Below are 14,302 nucleotides of genomic sequence, written 5' to 3' on the forward strand. Positions count from 1 at the left end.
CAAAAACGAAAAAGATTTTACACCTTGAATAAGTCCAAAGTGGCAACAAGCATTACAATTGCCACAATTGGTTGTATGGCCATGCCAGAGAAAGACGACCCAGTTTGAAAATACCGGTATATATGCATATGCCCTAGCATTTGTGCAGACGAATGTGTTTCCATTTAAATAACCCAAAAATGTGACAATGTGTTGAAGGCGAGTCAGCAAGCAATGAACGAAGGATGGCTGGCTGTTCGCTTGTCGGCTTGCTCTTGCTGTTCGGCAGTTATTTTCGCTTGTTGTTGGGGTTGTTGGTGTTGTTGTAGCTGTTAGGTCGATGATATCTTTGGGTCATTTATTGATTGTATATCAGATTAATATCTCGATTGTTACGACCGCAATGCAATTTTCAATACCACACAAAGCACAGTGGAAAGCACATACATACACACAGCTGCTCGCACATGCATCTACATATGTGTTGACGTATTTATGTATATATGGTCTTAATGTATTACGGCTGTTGTCGAATACAGCTTATTTGAAAGCATTCTGCAAGCATCTCTCCCCACTACCCACTTGCCGTGCTCAACTAACTGTATCATTGGCTTTTAAGTTATACACATGAATTATGTATGTATCGATGAAAATTTGATCAAAAGTAATTTAATTTCTGCTGAAAGTGTAGACAGATTGCTCAAATAATTACATAAACAATTCTGGTTGTGCTACAATTTAGAGAGCTGCTTTAGCTTTCTCAATATTTGTGGTACATTCTGAGCAGGATTTATTCAGTTTGCTACGAAGTTTGTACGACACAGATGTAAAGGTCGGAGAAACTATAATATATTATTTAAGTAATATATATATATAAATATATTGTTTAGGAATTTTACGCTATAGGATATAGCTGCCACCATGCCACGATAGGTGAAAATCAAGTTCCTGTAAATGACGAATTTGTAAGTTGCGAATTTTGGGTTTCAACAATTCGATTAAAAGTAAGATTTTCATTTTTTAATCCTGATGTTGGGATTAAACATTAAAAATCTAAATCCAAGTTGTTTGGAAAAATTTAGAATTCTATCTCTTAATTTGAATGAAGTACCCAAACTCGGAAAAATATTACTTCTATTCTTAATTATATACTTGGGATTATATTTTTTTCTCAATCTGGTAGCTTATTTTAAATTTTGAATCCGGTTTGTGGTATACATTTTTTTTTTGTACCCGGTATGTGGGATTACAAAATATAAAAAAAAAATGTATTCAAATGTTAATTCAGTTTTTTTATGAATTATTTGCAACCCTGAAATTAGTAGAAGACAAGGTCACGACCACTTTTAAAACTAATTAAACAATATACATACAAACCGCCTTGCGAAATCTAATTTCTTTATTCGAAAAGATCGAGAAGTAAAAATTTTCTTCGCCACTATGTACTTTTGAAAAATGGGATATATATATATGGTATCATGCATACTACTTTTCGTAGTATTTTGCCTTCAGCGACATCTTGTGGACTTAGGCTACACAGTAACGCTCTTCTCGTTTCCATAAACTGACTCGAAAATACCAGCGCTTTTGCCTACATCATCTCAAGCCAACTACCGTTAAACTTAATTTTTAACCCATTTTAGCATCTGCTGAAAAAGTGCCGAACATAAAAATAAAATCAGCAGATTATTGGCAACTTTCGCAGTTTCTTTTGTGAAGATAAACTATCATTTTCCCCAACGCCAAACCGAAACGAGCTAATTTGATCAACTGCAATTCCACGAACGTCAACATAATTCACTTCATTGTTTTCAACTTAATGACTTCTACAGCTCGTTGGGCGGTGCAATAAGTTGCGAAACCACCGTTAGTTAGATTCACATATGTATGCATGTATGTGAATGTTGGACTGCTGACAGAGGTGTTTGTGCGCAGTAGCCTCGGTCGTAAGCGCCAATCAATTTGGAACATTTTTCAGCAACTAATCTCATTGTTATAGCTTCTGATGGGGTTTGCTGGCACGCACGCGTGTAGTGGTGAGACTAATGGAGCAAGGGGCAGGAACCGCGAAGAAACGCCACGGCTGTCAGTGCAAAAGTAGTAATTTATCTTAATTTACTCATCTTCTTCCACTTAAATGCCACTGTTGGCCAGCGTCGAAATGAAATCGTAACTACACGCCTACACACATACACACATATAAACACTTACTATACATGTGTATGAGTTGTCTTGCGAGCGTGCGAGTGTGAACTGACCAACAGCTGAAACAACCTAAAGCCAGTGGCAGCGGCCTGGCATTTGCTGGTTGAATTTTGCATGCTTGCAACTTCTGCCTCACACTGATAATTGCATACATCCACTGCTTTGAGTGGCTGTGTCCAACAAGCACGGCGAGCTGATGGCTGTCAGCCAAAAAGCAGCAGTCAGGTTTCGTAATATAAATGAAGAAGAGGGTGAAAAATGAGAAAAACATTTTTAAAGCGCTGTTCGGCTGCTGCTGCCTTCATGCACGCAGTCTTCCCCGGATCTATGCATCTCCTTGCCACATTACTCATTAGTTGGCAAGTTTGCTTATCTGCCGCTCCGAGCCGTTCAAGATGTTGCATGTCAAATTTTGTGTTTTATGGACTTGTGATGTATTATCGAGGGAATATCTGCAACAGTCTGTTGGTGCGGCAACGAAGACAAACCGCTCAGCTAACTTCTCGCAGTACATGCTCTTACCGAAACTTCCAATTGCTATATTTTGCTTGAGGTTGGTTGTTCGCATTTTACAATTCGAATTAGTCATGCAATGTTAGTCCAACTAAGGGTGTGCTGCGAGCATTGTATGTATATTGATTGAAAACAGTGGCCGTGGTTATGAACCTGCAACTCCAAAATTTCATGAACACAATTTGTTAATAAAAACATTCAACTCTGTGCTGGTGTCTTAAAATAAGTTTAAAAAATCAATTTGCACAAAAGTATCACATTTTAAAAACACCAGTAAAGTTTAAGGCGTTTGAACAAAAAAATATAAAGATAATATAATACTAAGCAGTAACACTGTACGTCATAAACGACTTTTTTTTTGTTGGATAAAACCAATTTTTTACTTTTCATTTTCTTTTCGAGAGACACAGACATAAGTAAGAAAAGAAATTCTCCATTTTTCGAAGTTAGCCGCCAAATTTTTGGCAATTTCGAAATTGTGCCCATTGCAACATAATTATTAATTGTTGTATTTAAATAACATACTAAAAACATTTTCTTCTTATTTCAAAAGTGTAAATAACTTTTCCTTCAAGCGAGAGTTCAAAGTCTGATCTTCGATAAATATAAAAATTTTATATTTGAAGTCGAGTGTTGTACAATATAATTAATTGCAGTGACCAGTAATGAAATGGTCACCCACGTAATTCTTCGCTTTGAAGTCAATAACATCATGCATTATGTGAAATGAGCACATCACCCTCAAGCAATACCCTGACACTAATCGTTAGACTGAGAAAAATTATTTTCACTAACCAAAACATAAAGTTTCGCTCTACCCCTATTCGTTTTATAACTCATAAAATGGACTTGGTCTGGTGTCCCATACACTTTACAACAAAACAATGCTGCGGTGTTAAACATAAAACGTGAGCAGAAGATAGTTTTTGCTTGCAACAAACTAAATTATAATGAAATAATTACAACTATTGTATAAAATATGCTCCAATTGCATTTGATTAATAACATCTAAATATAAAAATAAGATATTACATGGAATTTATGAGTATCTCCTTGTCTAAAGAGAGCCAACCTACATATGTATCTCGAAATAGTTTCGTGATACACCCATCCATCAGCTCCAACTAATGTTTTCCATTTCTGCTCCTTTTTTCAGTGCCCTTGACACCGGTGCAAGGTGTGCTGGGTCGACAAGCGATGCTGCCTTGTGATATTTCTCCAATGGAACGGGACGATGCCGTTTACATGGTGCTGTGGTTTCGGGAGGGTGACGGAGAGCCAATTTATAAGTAAGTTCTATGAGCAATAACAGCAGCATTTATAGAATATCAAATACGCTTCATAAGAAGTGCCCACTTTTGTGTAACGTATTTCGGCTAAAACTCAAACTATTTTCAATATTTGAAACAGCTTTGACGTGCGTGGTCGACAATTTGGACAGGCGCGGCTGTGGTCTTCCGAATTGGCATTCGGACCACGCGCCTACTTCAGCAGCACGTCCCATCCCGCACAACTGAAAATCGATAATGTACGCATCGAGGACGAAGGCGTCTACCGGTGTCGTGTGGATTTTCGCAATTCGCCGACACGAAATCTGAAAATCAATCTCACCGTCATTGGTAAGTATTCAATAGAGGATTATGTAAATGAATGCAGCAGATATTAATTTATGAGTCGCAACGCAAATTTGTCTGCCAAATGTGAGCGTGATTAGCTCTGGGCTTCGCCTACAAATGGATATTGAACGCAAATGGCGAATTAACGACCAGAATATGGACAGAATATGTGCAAATCGATTTGGACGATTATCTGTCTTTCGCTCTTCTTCGCCGCCACACATAGTCAACCGCAGCCAAAAACAAAAAAACAAAAAAAAGCTGACTTCATTCTTCCAACGCAAACAAAGGGTCTGGCATTTCATGCATACCACCATTTTTACTTCCGCACACACATTGTCCTGCTGTTTGTCTGTCTGTGCAACATTCATTTTATTGTCATTAGGCGCGGTGCAAATGCACGTGTTCGTTTATGCAACATGTAATTTTTCGTACGTACTTATGCACAGTGCGAAGCAAAAGTGTAACAATAACAACAATCACAGCAATTATGACGCAGTGATGGCATAAAGCATTAAGGCAATGCAATAGGCGGGCTGACTGGCAATTGTCTCTTCATTGCTGTTGGTAAGCACCGCCAAGACCGTATTTGTGACAGCACTGCTGTAGCACGAATGGCAATAAAGTTGTCTGTGAGTAATCCACCCTCTTGTTTGTTGTTTTTAAGAGATTTATGTGGCGCTGTGTGCTTTAGGCACATTTAGTGAGGTTATACCCACATATGTCCATACAAAAGGCGCACGCGGTTTATTGTCCGCCCATATCATCAGCTGAAGTTTTCATAAAGAATAGCCAACGGGCAGAACTGACCTCGTTTTTAAATTTTATATCTCAATTTTAAGTTGAAAGCTTTTGCGAAATAATTTTATAGAATAGAGCATTATGATGCTTATGCTCGTGAAAAATTACCTTATTGATAGTTTTTATCGCCTGTAACATATAAAACCAATGTACACTAGGGTGGAGCGAAAAAAATTGTTCTTTGCTAAGACTGAGGGTAAAATTTGTAGATTATAAATAAATAAAATTTTTGGAAAAAAATATGTGTCTTTTTTAACATAAATTAGTTAAATATTTTTTTTGGTTTAAACTTTTCACATTTACATAAAACTTAATGAATTTGACGGTTTTTGACTCAAAATTTATTTTGACGCTTAAGGAAAGCATATTGTCGTTAAAGACTTTTTTTTAGAACTCCAATAAAGACAACAAAAATTTTTTTTAAGTTGATAACTTTTGATTGGCCAGATAGAGGACTCTCCACAGCACATATTTCGTAGAACACTTATCAGAATTTTTTCACGAAATAAAAATTTTAACTCGAAATTTACTTTAAAAGTGAGTGGGCCTCTACATTTAAAAAAAAAAATTCTTTTTTTTATAATCTACAAATTTTACCCTCAGCCTAAGCAAAAAAAATATTTTAATATAATAATATATAATATAATAAATAAAAATATTGTTTTTTTGCTCCATCCTAATATAGGTACATATACATACATATGTATATACAGATATAATTTGTATCAAACTAAAAATGCTACGAAAACGAATATTTACCTAACATTCTTTCCGAAACGAATAATTGCTGTAAAAGTTAAGACACTTGCTATAGATAAGCGCGGCATATCGGTTAGCGTCGGAATGACACAGGTCACAAAGCGCTATCCCGCCTGCTGGTAAGGACTTGTGGTTTCTGAACTTTTTCAAACCAACGAAAAACAATAAATGGAATAGCTTTGGAAGCATATATAATTCAAGACCGTTTTCAAACGTGTGCTGTTTTAAAAATACTAGATAAAGCGGAGGGAAGCGCTTCTCACATCAGAAATCATAATTCATACGTTTTTGTTAGACGAAAACCTGAATTGTTTTGTTAGTAATAGCTATAAATCCTGAAGTGAATTATATATTTTCTAAACTTTAAAGTTTGGTTCCACAATTTTGTTGTGCAGTGTACATTTATACCAATCTCGAAAAAGCACTAAGCAATCAGCAAATATGTATTTATAAGTAGAGTACGCCAGCTTTGCTTCCTAATCCTTCACCGCTCAGCCCTGGTAATCGTGAGCTTTTGGGGCTTACAGTTGCATGTTGCCGCTATTAATTTGGTGCTTAAGTAAAAATGTGCCACAACATGCAAAGTTCAATGTGCAGAAAATGCTGCGTGACAGCAATTTAGTTATTTTGTTTACATTGTATTTTTGACCAGTTCAATGCGCTAACTACGCTATTTATACAGTGGTGTGTGTATGTGTGTGCGCGTTGGATGGCGTGTTTTGGCGTCGCTTGAAATTACTCGTGTAGTACAAAACTCGGTGGAGTTTTCCCGTAGCGCCAGTGGAATGATTTTCCGAACTATAAATATTTTAAATATTGCAAATGTTTGTGTATATATTTCGTATATTTGTTGTACGCTAGTCGCCGCATAGCGTATGTCACGAGCCAAAATCGAGCAGGGAACGGGAGTAGCCGTAAATGGCAATCTGTTGTGGTTTTTAATGCGGCTAAACTGGTTGCACTTTAGTCTTAAGGTGTCTGGCTATACACATACATACACATATATATGTATATATATTTATATAGGCATGCTTGAATGCATGGGCCAGTGCTGCAACAACTCATGTTGCACGAGTTGTGAATACATGTTGCTTACGTTTTTTCCCTACTAATTGCTCGTATATAGTATTTATTGTGTTGGCTTTTGTTGTTGTACCTGTTCAAGTTGCCACTGCGCAACGGTAATCGCCTATTCGTAAGCATAATTTGTCACGTATTATTTGCTGTTATTTGCTGCTCTACACGACATTGAACACGTTCCGTTGCATAGCGTACATATTAACAAATATATAGTAAAGTCGCATAAAACACTTGCAGGGATCTATTTGTTCGCAGCAAATGCACTGGCTTTGTTGACTAAGTCTTCGCAATTCTTACGGCGTAGAGAGGTATTTCTGTATTCCTGTATTTCTTTGCAATATATGTACATATGTTTGTATGAATGTATTAATATTGCAAAAGTTGTGGTTTGAACACACAGTTGAAGCACAGTTATGTATGCTAGGGTCGTGAGTGGTCGAAATTCGACCAAAAGAAAATGCAATTTATTTAAGAAATAAATGCAATATATTGAAGAAATGAACAAATTGTCGATTCAACCAACTTCATAAAATTGACCTTGGAAAAAGAGTTTTCAATCAATTAACTCAGCAAAATAAAACGAAAGATATCAAAGGTCTTTCCGCTTCAATGCTCAATTTAGTGTGCGTTAAAAATGTAATTTAGCCGATTTCAGTGTTGCAACACGCAAAAAACGCATTTAAAAGTGGAAAAAATCGCAACCATAAATCCGCCGTAAACGATACACAATTATGCGATATATGTATTTGCCACTTATAAAAAAAACGGCAACGAAATGTACTTTTGTATACGACTGTATTAAGTATGACGCGCAAAGAAGAAATAACATCGATCAATGAAAACGCGCCACTGCGCTTGTAGTTGTTGTAGTCGCTAAATTTACACCAACGCATTTTTTAACTGTGTTCCTTCGGACGTACATGCGTTGTGCACTTATGCACGTCATTTCCTTTCCAACGGTATAAATTTTATCCATATACGGCATGTCAACGGCAACACTGTACAAAAGGGAATACAAACTTTTTTGTTAGCGTGATTTTATATAGATTCGAGTTTTGAAGCAGGTGTTTACGTACAATTATGAAACCCATAACAATAGAAGTTAGAACCCTGTACACGCTTTAAATTCTTGAAAGACGACTACGGTCCAAACAAAAATATCTGTGCTTGCTAAAATAAAAACATTACATTCCGCAAGTATTCTAGGTTGCTAAATTTCTGGCTTCAAATACTAAAAGAATTATTAGAAAGCTTATATCTATCGATCTATCGCTCCTACAATGCTAAATTGAACTCAATATCAAGCTTTGTCTAAAACTATACTATTTTGCATAGGGTTGATGTTCTGCAGTTATGTTTTTTAACTTCCCGCTAAGAAAATGGAAAATTTTCTAAAAATCGGGAAGATATTGGTTTCACCCCATTTTGCAAAAATCGAGTTCTCAACAGATCTCGACGTTCTGAGGGTCGAGGAAGCTTCCCCGAACATTTCTACGATGATGTCCGTATGTCTGTATGTATGTGTGCATGTATGTGACCCTCTTATAACTATTAAACTGCTCAACCGATTTGAATAAACTAAACGGCATTCCAAAGGGTTTCATTGCACCTGAATTTCGTGTAAGTTTGGACCCAATCGGACCAGTAGATTTCGAGAAATCTCAAAAATAAAAATTTTGAAAAATCGATTTTTTCGAATTTTTTCCAAACGACTCGACCGATCGATACCAAAAATTAATCAGTTCTAAACCTTGAAGAAACACATCGTTTGCCGCAAACCGGGTCAAAATCGGTTGATTTACTTGCGAGATATTGAAAACGAAAAATTTCGAAGAGCTCAAAAGCAGTGAAAAAAGCGAAATTTGAACGTTAGCGTATGAAATTAGCGGGAAGTTGCAGGGATGGCCCTTGAGGTCAACCGTTTTCCACATTTTTTTAACAGTAACCTAAAATAGAATGCGATCAATTGAAAATGTTAAAGTATTACCAGATAGAAATATATCAATGTGCACTGAATGTTACTACTACTACACTGCTTATGAGGAGATCTTTTAAAGCGAAAATGGTAATGAAAACTGAATTTGTATTGTCAATGACTTATAACTGTTTCGTACGTTACAAAACATACACGGTTATATTTCTGAGGACTACAAGTTCTGTTAAAATCTCCTGATCATACACTTCCTTACCTAAAGACTGAGGTGTTGTAGGATCTGATAGTTGTCGGTATCAGTATTTAAAGCGATCACCAAATGGAGTTGGGGTCATAAATTCACATATTATTGGTTTGATGCTCGAAACAGAAATTGTAACAGTTTTGGGTGTCACGGCAATAAATTTTATCGGTTTTGTTAACAGAAACAATCGAGAAGACAGATTTGAAAAGTAAGTGAAGAAATTTATTTATTTTATTATTACGAATTAATTAATACTTATTCTATTAAGGGAAAACATTATGTTAGAATAAAACACAAAATGTCATAACTATCGAGTTTATGGAAAAATTTCCAAATATTTTAAGCGGATTTACAAATCGTAATAAACGTAATTTAACACCCAAATGCGTGTTTATTCAGGCGATAATGTTACTTAAATCTATAAAGAAAGCATGTCTACAAGCATAAAAGTAAACATAAGCCAAATTTCACATGCAATTCCCCTGGTGCATAAAATTACTGTAATCTCTTAATAACTTACTTTTAAATTTTTCGTAGCTTTCTTCTTCCAAGCTAAAATAGCGGAACTATTGTTAACTTTCATAGAATTGAATTTGTTCATTTGCAAGTTTCGTCACGTTAGCAAACAGCTGATTCGAATATTGGTATTGCGTATGTTTGAAAAGACGAAAATCAAATCAGATTCAGTGACGCCATTGAGAATCAGGATTGGCTTGCGATTCCGACAACTACGCAAATCCGCTTGGATTTCTCAGAACAACTAACATTCTCAAAAACATTTTCCAAGTACATATTATATAAAGCGGTTTAAGCGTCTATGTGCGATAGTAATCATGTTCGTTTGCAAGTATACTCGTAAGTATACAAACGTGTGAATTTCATTTGTGTTGCAAGTGATAAGCCACAAAGCAATTGTGTGTAAATAATAGGAAATAAATCAACCGACTCGACTTTTGTTTCCATAATAAATATTTAGAGGTATATACTTTTGGCATTGCTGATATGTGCATTGTAAACAGTTATTTAGGAAACTGAGCAATTTTCCAAACAACACATTCATAAAATAGTTGTCTTTGCACAGATCTGTAGCCATATTTATTCTTTTGAAGGCAATTGTATTAAAAGCAGTGCGATAGTCATTTAGAATTGTTTGTATACACTTACCGAAATCCATTTATAGTAACTGCAGACAGAAGGCATTGTTTAGTACTTCGTCTTCATTAAGAAGAGGCATGGCTTGAGACTATAAAGGCTTGGTCACGATAATTTGTAGGCTTTTATAGCGCATTTCTATACATTATCAGTGAAATTGTACATTGAGGCAATTGTGTGCGCTCATTCATTCTAATATCCAAGCAGTAGCAATATAATCACTTTCAAATTTCTGAAGCCACTTCCTGTAAGGTCAGTTGGTGCAGCGTTGGAGAATCGCTGTGGCGTAATTTATTGCATGTGTGCAGATTTTACCACCGGTGTCTTATTTGGGCAAGCAAGTATTAATTAGAAATTATAGGGGAAGCTATATCTGCAGCAGACGAGTTTTTTAATAATTATATTTTTTGAAATGTACTATAATTACCCCACTATCTGTCTTTTTTTAGTGCCACCGGATCGTCCAGTCATTTATGGACCTAACAGACACGATAAAGCCAGCAATGTGGAATCGTTTAACGAAGGAACGGATATAGTGTTAGCTTGTGAAGTGACAGGCGGTAAGAATACTTATATAACACTTCATTATTTACTTAAAATATAATACTTGTTAATCTGTATATAATTTTGCTAATGAGAGTCTTAATCAAAATTAGATAAAATGGGCTTCAAATTAACAATTGATTTTAATAAGTAGAAAATATTGAATAAATTTGAATTGAAAGCTCTTTCAAATTTCCTTTTTAAGTTTTAATAAATTTTTGTTTTGTTTTAATCGCTACTTCGTATAAATAGAATTATTCTGAGTTTAAATACTAAACTCTGAAGCATGTTTCATAGAAAGATCAAAATACTAATGTAAACCATCTCTGCTTTCTATCATTTCCGATATAAAAACAACAACGCTTAATGCTGTCACATTTGATAATGCTGTCATCCCAACCACCACAACCATCGCCCCTAAACCAATACACCACTCCCATTACTACCAATACCGATGCATATGGGACCGTGTGTGACAACAACGTACTCTCCGTTACAATTTATGTCATCTTCATGGCAAAAATCCATTTCGTGCTGTTTTAAATGAATGAAAAAACTCTTGGCTATGAAAACGAAAAACGAAAACCGAAAATAAAAAACCCGTAATAAAACGAATAACTGCAATGGACCAACAACGAATATAAACTACAACAACAACTACAATGACAACAATAATAAACATGTAACTAACTAATGGCCACCGCACTCAACTGTGCAACTTAACTGACAATGATGAACTGGCAAAAATATTTCTCAATACCGATTTTTCCCGTTCCTTTGTTTTCCACATTCATTTATTTTTACAATTTTTTCGGAGAGAACTTACTACATTTTTCGCTATTTTTCGTTATTTTACGTTGTTTTTTCACAAACTTTTTATTTTTTCCGCGCGCCTTTGTATTCCTTCAACTCTTCTCTATTATTCCTTTTTATGTAAACTTTTTTTTTTACTCTTTGCTTAACTTGCTTTTACTTGGCGTAACTGGAACATCACTGTCACTGATGTTGCCATTGTTGCTGGTTGCTTTTACTGCTGCCATCACTTCGGTTGTTGCCATCGTCGCTGTCATGGCCACTAATAATAAAAAACAAAAACCGAAAACCGAAAACAAAATCACAAACACAAAAACAAACTATTGTGGACGCCCTTCTCCATCACTTGTGCATATGTGTGTGTGTGTGCTTGGTCAACACTTCCAACAGGACGTCCACGTCCAAATGTAACATGGTATTTAGATAATACGGTGATTGATGAATCTTTCGAGCATCGCCCGGACGGCAAGACTGTTAACCACTTGTCATATCCAAATATTGGACGACAACATTTGAATGCGAGATTAGTTTGTGTGGCGAGCAATACGAATTTGACGCCGCCGAACAACAAAGTGGTCATACTGGATGTCAATTGTAAGTATCACTATTTCAGCATGAATTTCATCCTCCATGCATACGAATATGCGAGGACAGACTTATCAGCGTGCAAACAAGCACCCTTTTTAATGGAAGAAAATAAAATTTACTTTAAAATTTTTGTTAAATTTGTGACTTAAAAATACATTTCACTATAATATTTAACCAAAGTTTGGTAATCTGTAAGTTCTAATGCTAATAGATTGATAACGACTTACACATAAATACACTAAAACTGTAATTCTAGTACGCTCATAAGCGATCGTTATTTGCAAATCTTTATTCAATTGTAGTGAAACCAGTCGCTGTGCACATAATGACAAAGGATCGTTTCGTATCTGCTGATCGCACATACGACATTGAATGCAAGTCTTCCGGTTCAAAGCCAGCTGCGGTCATTACATGGTGGCGCAACAATAAGCAACTGAAAAAATTCACCAAAAATGTAAGTATAACACTCAACAACTCATTTCTAACTCAATATGCTTTCAACATAGCAATCACAGCAGGATTAAGTATATTACCCCTATTTTTATAATTGTCCACAAATAGCGGGTATTTTTTTCGACGTGTGTATTTCAATGGGATAATGGCAAGCCCTCATCTTTGTAATAAAGCTACAATCTTGTCCATGATATTAAATAATATGCATTTATTCCTCCTTGCAAACCATATGTCTAAACAAACACAATTTATTATACATTAGTATATACCACGGAAGTAGTATCCTTGCCTGGGTATCATTGTATCATTTAAATGAGTAAAAAAAAATTATGTTTTTACTTCCTTGTATAGCTTGCTTTCTAAAATAAAGTCACTCATACGCACTGTGTACTTGCTCTACTGCATGTGGAGACATTTTTCAAAACCTAATAAAAGCAAAGAATACAACTATTTTATTTCGATTGAACTCATAGGTATAAGTGTCGTGATCTGTGGTAGAAACAAGCTTTTATTATACCTAATATAATACATACAGATGTATACAAAGATTGCATTTGTATGTGACAATTTTGCATTAGAAACCGATGTATTTTACTCTTTTCGCAATATTATTTTAAATAACATTGCTACAGTAGAAATTTAACCTTAACACGAGACCCTAGTTGAACAAAATACCCGGATATCTTATTTTAAAAGTTTACATTTTACTTAAAATTTAAATAAAATATTCATATTATATAATATAAACCAGAACATATGGTAATTGTACCAAAAAACTAATATTTTGGTCCGCTCAGAACTTTTGCAGTAAAATTATAATTTTTCTACTTTTAATTCCCCATTTACTGCTGTTCCTGGCAATGCTGCGACAAACTGCTTAACTCGACCACAACAGTTTAATGAACCCGACAATCAATCTCTAAGTATATTGACATTCACGCCCACCCGCGAGGACGATGGCAAGTATTTGACGTGTCGTGCCGAAAATCAATTCATCGAAAACAGCTCCATAGAGGACAAGTGGCGGATGGTTGTGCACTGTAAGTAATGAAATGCAATTATTTCACGCTTTTTGTGTGTAAGTTTGCTTGAGAACAGAATGCGCAGTATTTAAATATAATTGTGTATATGTAAATTGAATAATTTTAACAAAGTGTGGTGGGTAATTATGGTGGAATTACGAAAATATGTGCTTGCGTTTGGCCACCAACAGTGATCAATAACCATCACAGCGCATTATTAAATGCTGGTGCGCATACATATGCAAATGCTATGGAAGTGCGCATTGGCTGTGGGGTGCCGGGCAAGGGATGGACAATGGAATGTTTGAAAAGTTTGGTTGCTCGTTTCGCAGCGTTTAGAAGTAGAGCTAATTCAAATGCTCAACTCATACCCATAAATATGCCCGAACCACACACAAATAACCGTAAATATACAAAAACCACAAAAATACAAACACTAAAAACTAAATGCCCGATGTTGGGAATGCCCTTTGACACTTACATTCAATTTAATTCAATTGCGAAGCTGTGTAAATGCTCGAAGCTTTTTGTAGCTCGCTGTGCTTTTGTTACTTTGCCTCGAATTTTGTTATACCCCAGTGAAATCAGCTAAAGAGGGTAT

The 14,302-nt window shown here is 35.6% G+C and overlaps 1 protein-coding gene across 3 annotated transcripts in view; it reads left to right on the top strand.

Annotated features, from left to right (window-relative positions):
* Window positions 1–14,302, top strand: part of side-IV (sidestep IV) — a 111,505-nt gene that overhangs the window by 73,279 nt on the left and 23,924 nt on the right. For all 3 annotated transcript variants that reach the window (XM_070106107.1, XM_036357351.2, XM_036357352.2), the window contains exons 3-8: window positions 3,854–3,986; window positions 4,108–4,316; window positions 10,732–10,842; window positions 12,029–12,232; window positions 12,529–12,680; window positions 13,575–13,719. In XM_070106107.1, coding sequence (XP_069962208.1) covers window positions 3,854–3,986; window positions 4,108–4,316; window positions 10,732–10,842; window positions 12,029–12,232; window positions 12,529–12,680; window positions 13,575–13,719 — 954 coding nt within the window. The remainder of the gene's footprint in view (window positions 1–3,853; window positions 3,987–4,107; window positions 4,317–10,731; window positions 10,843–12,028; window positions 12,233–12,528; window positions 12,681–13,574; window positions 13,720–14,302) is intronic.

Source organism: Bactrocera oleae, chromosome 2 (assembly GCF_042242935.1).
Source record: "Bactrocera oleae isolate idBacOlea1 chromosome 2, idBacOlea1, whole genome shotgun sequence".
Classification (NCBI taxonomy): Eukaryota; Metazoa; Arthropoda; class Insecta; order Diptera; family Tephritidae; genus Bactrocera; species Bactrocera oleae.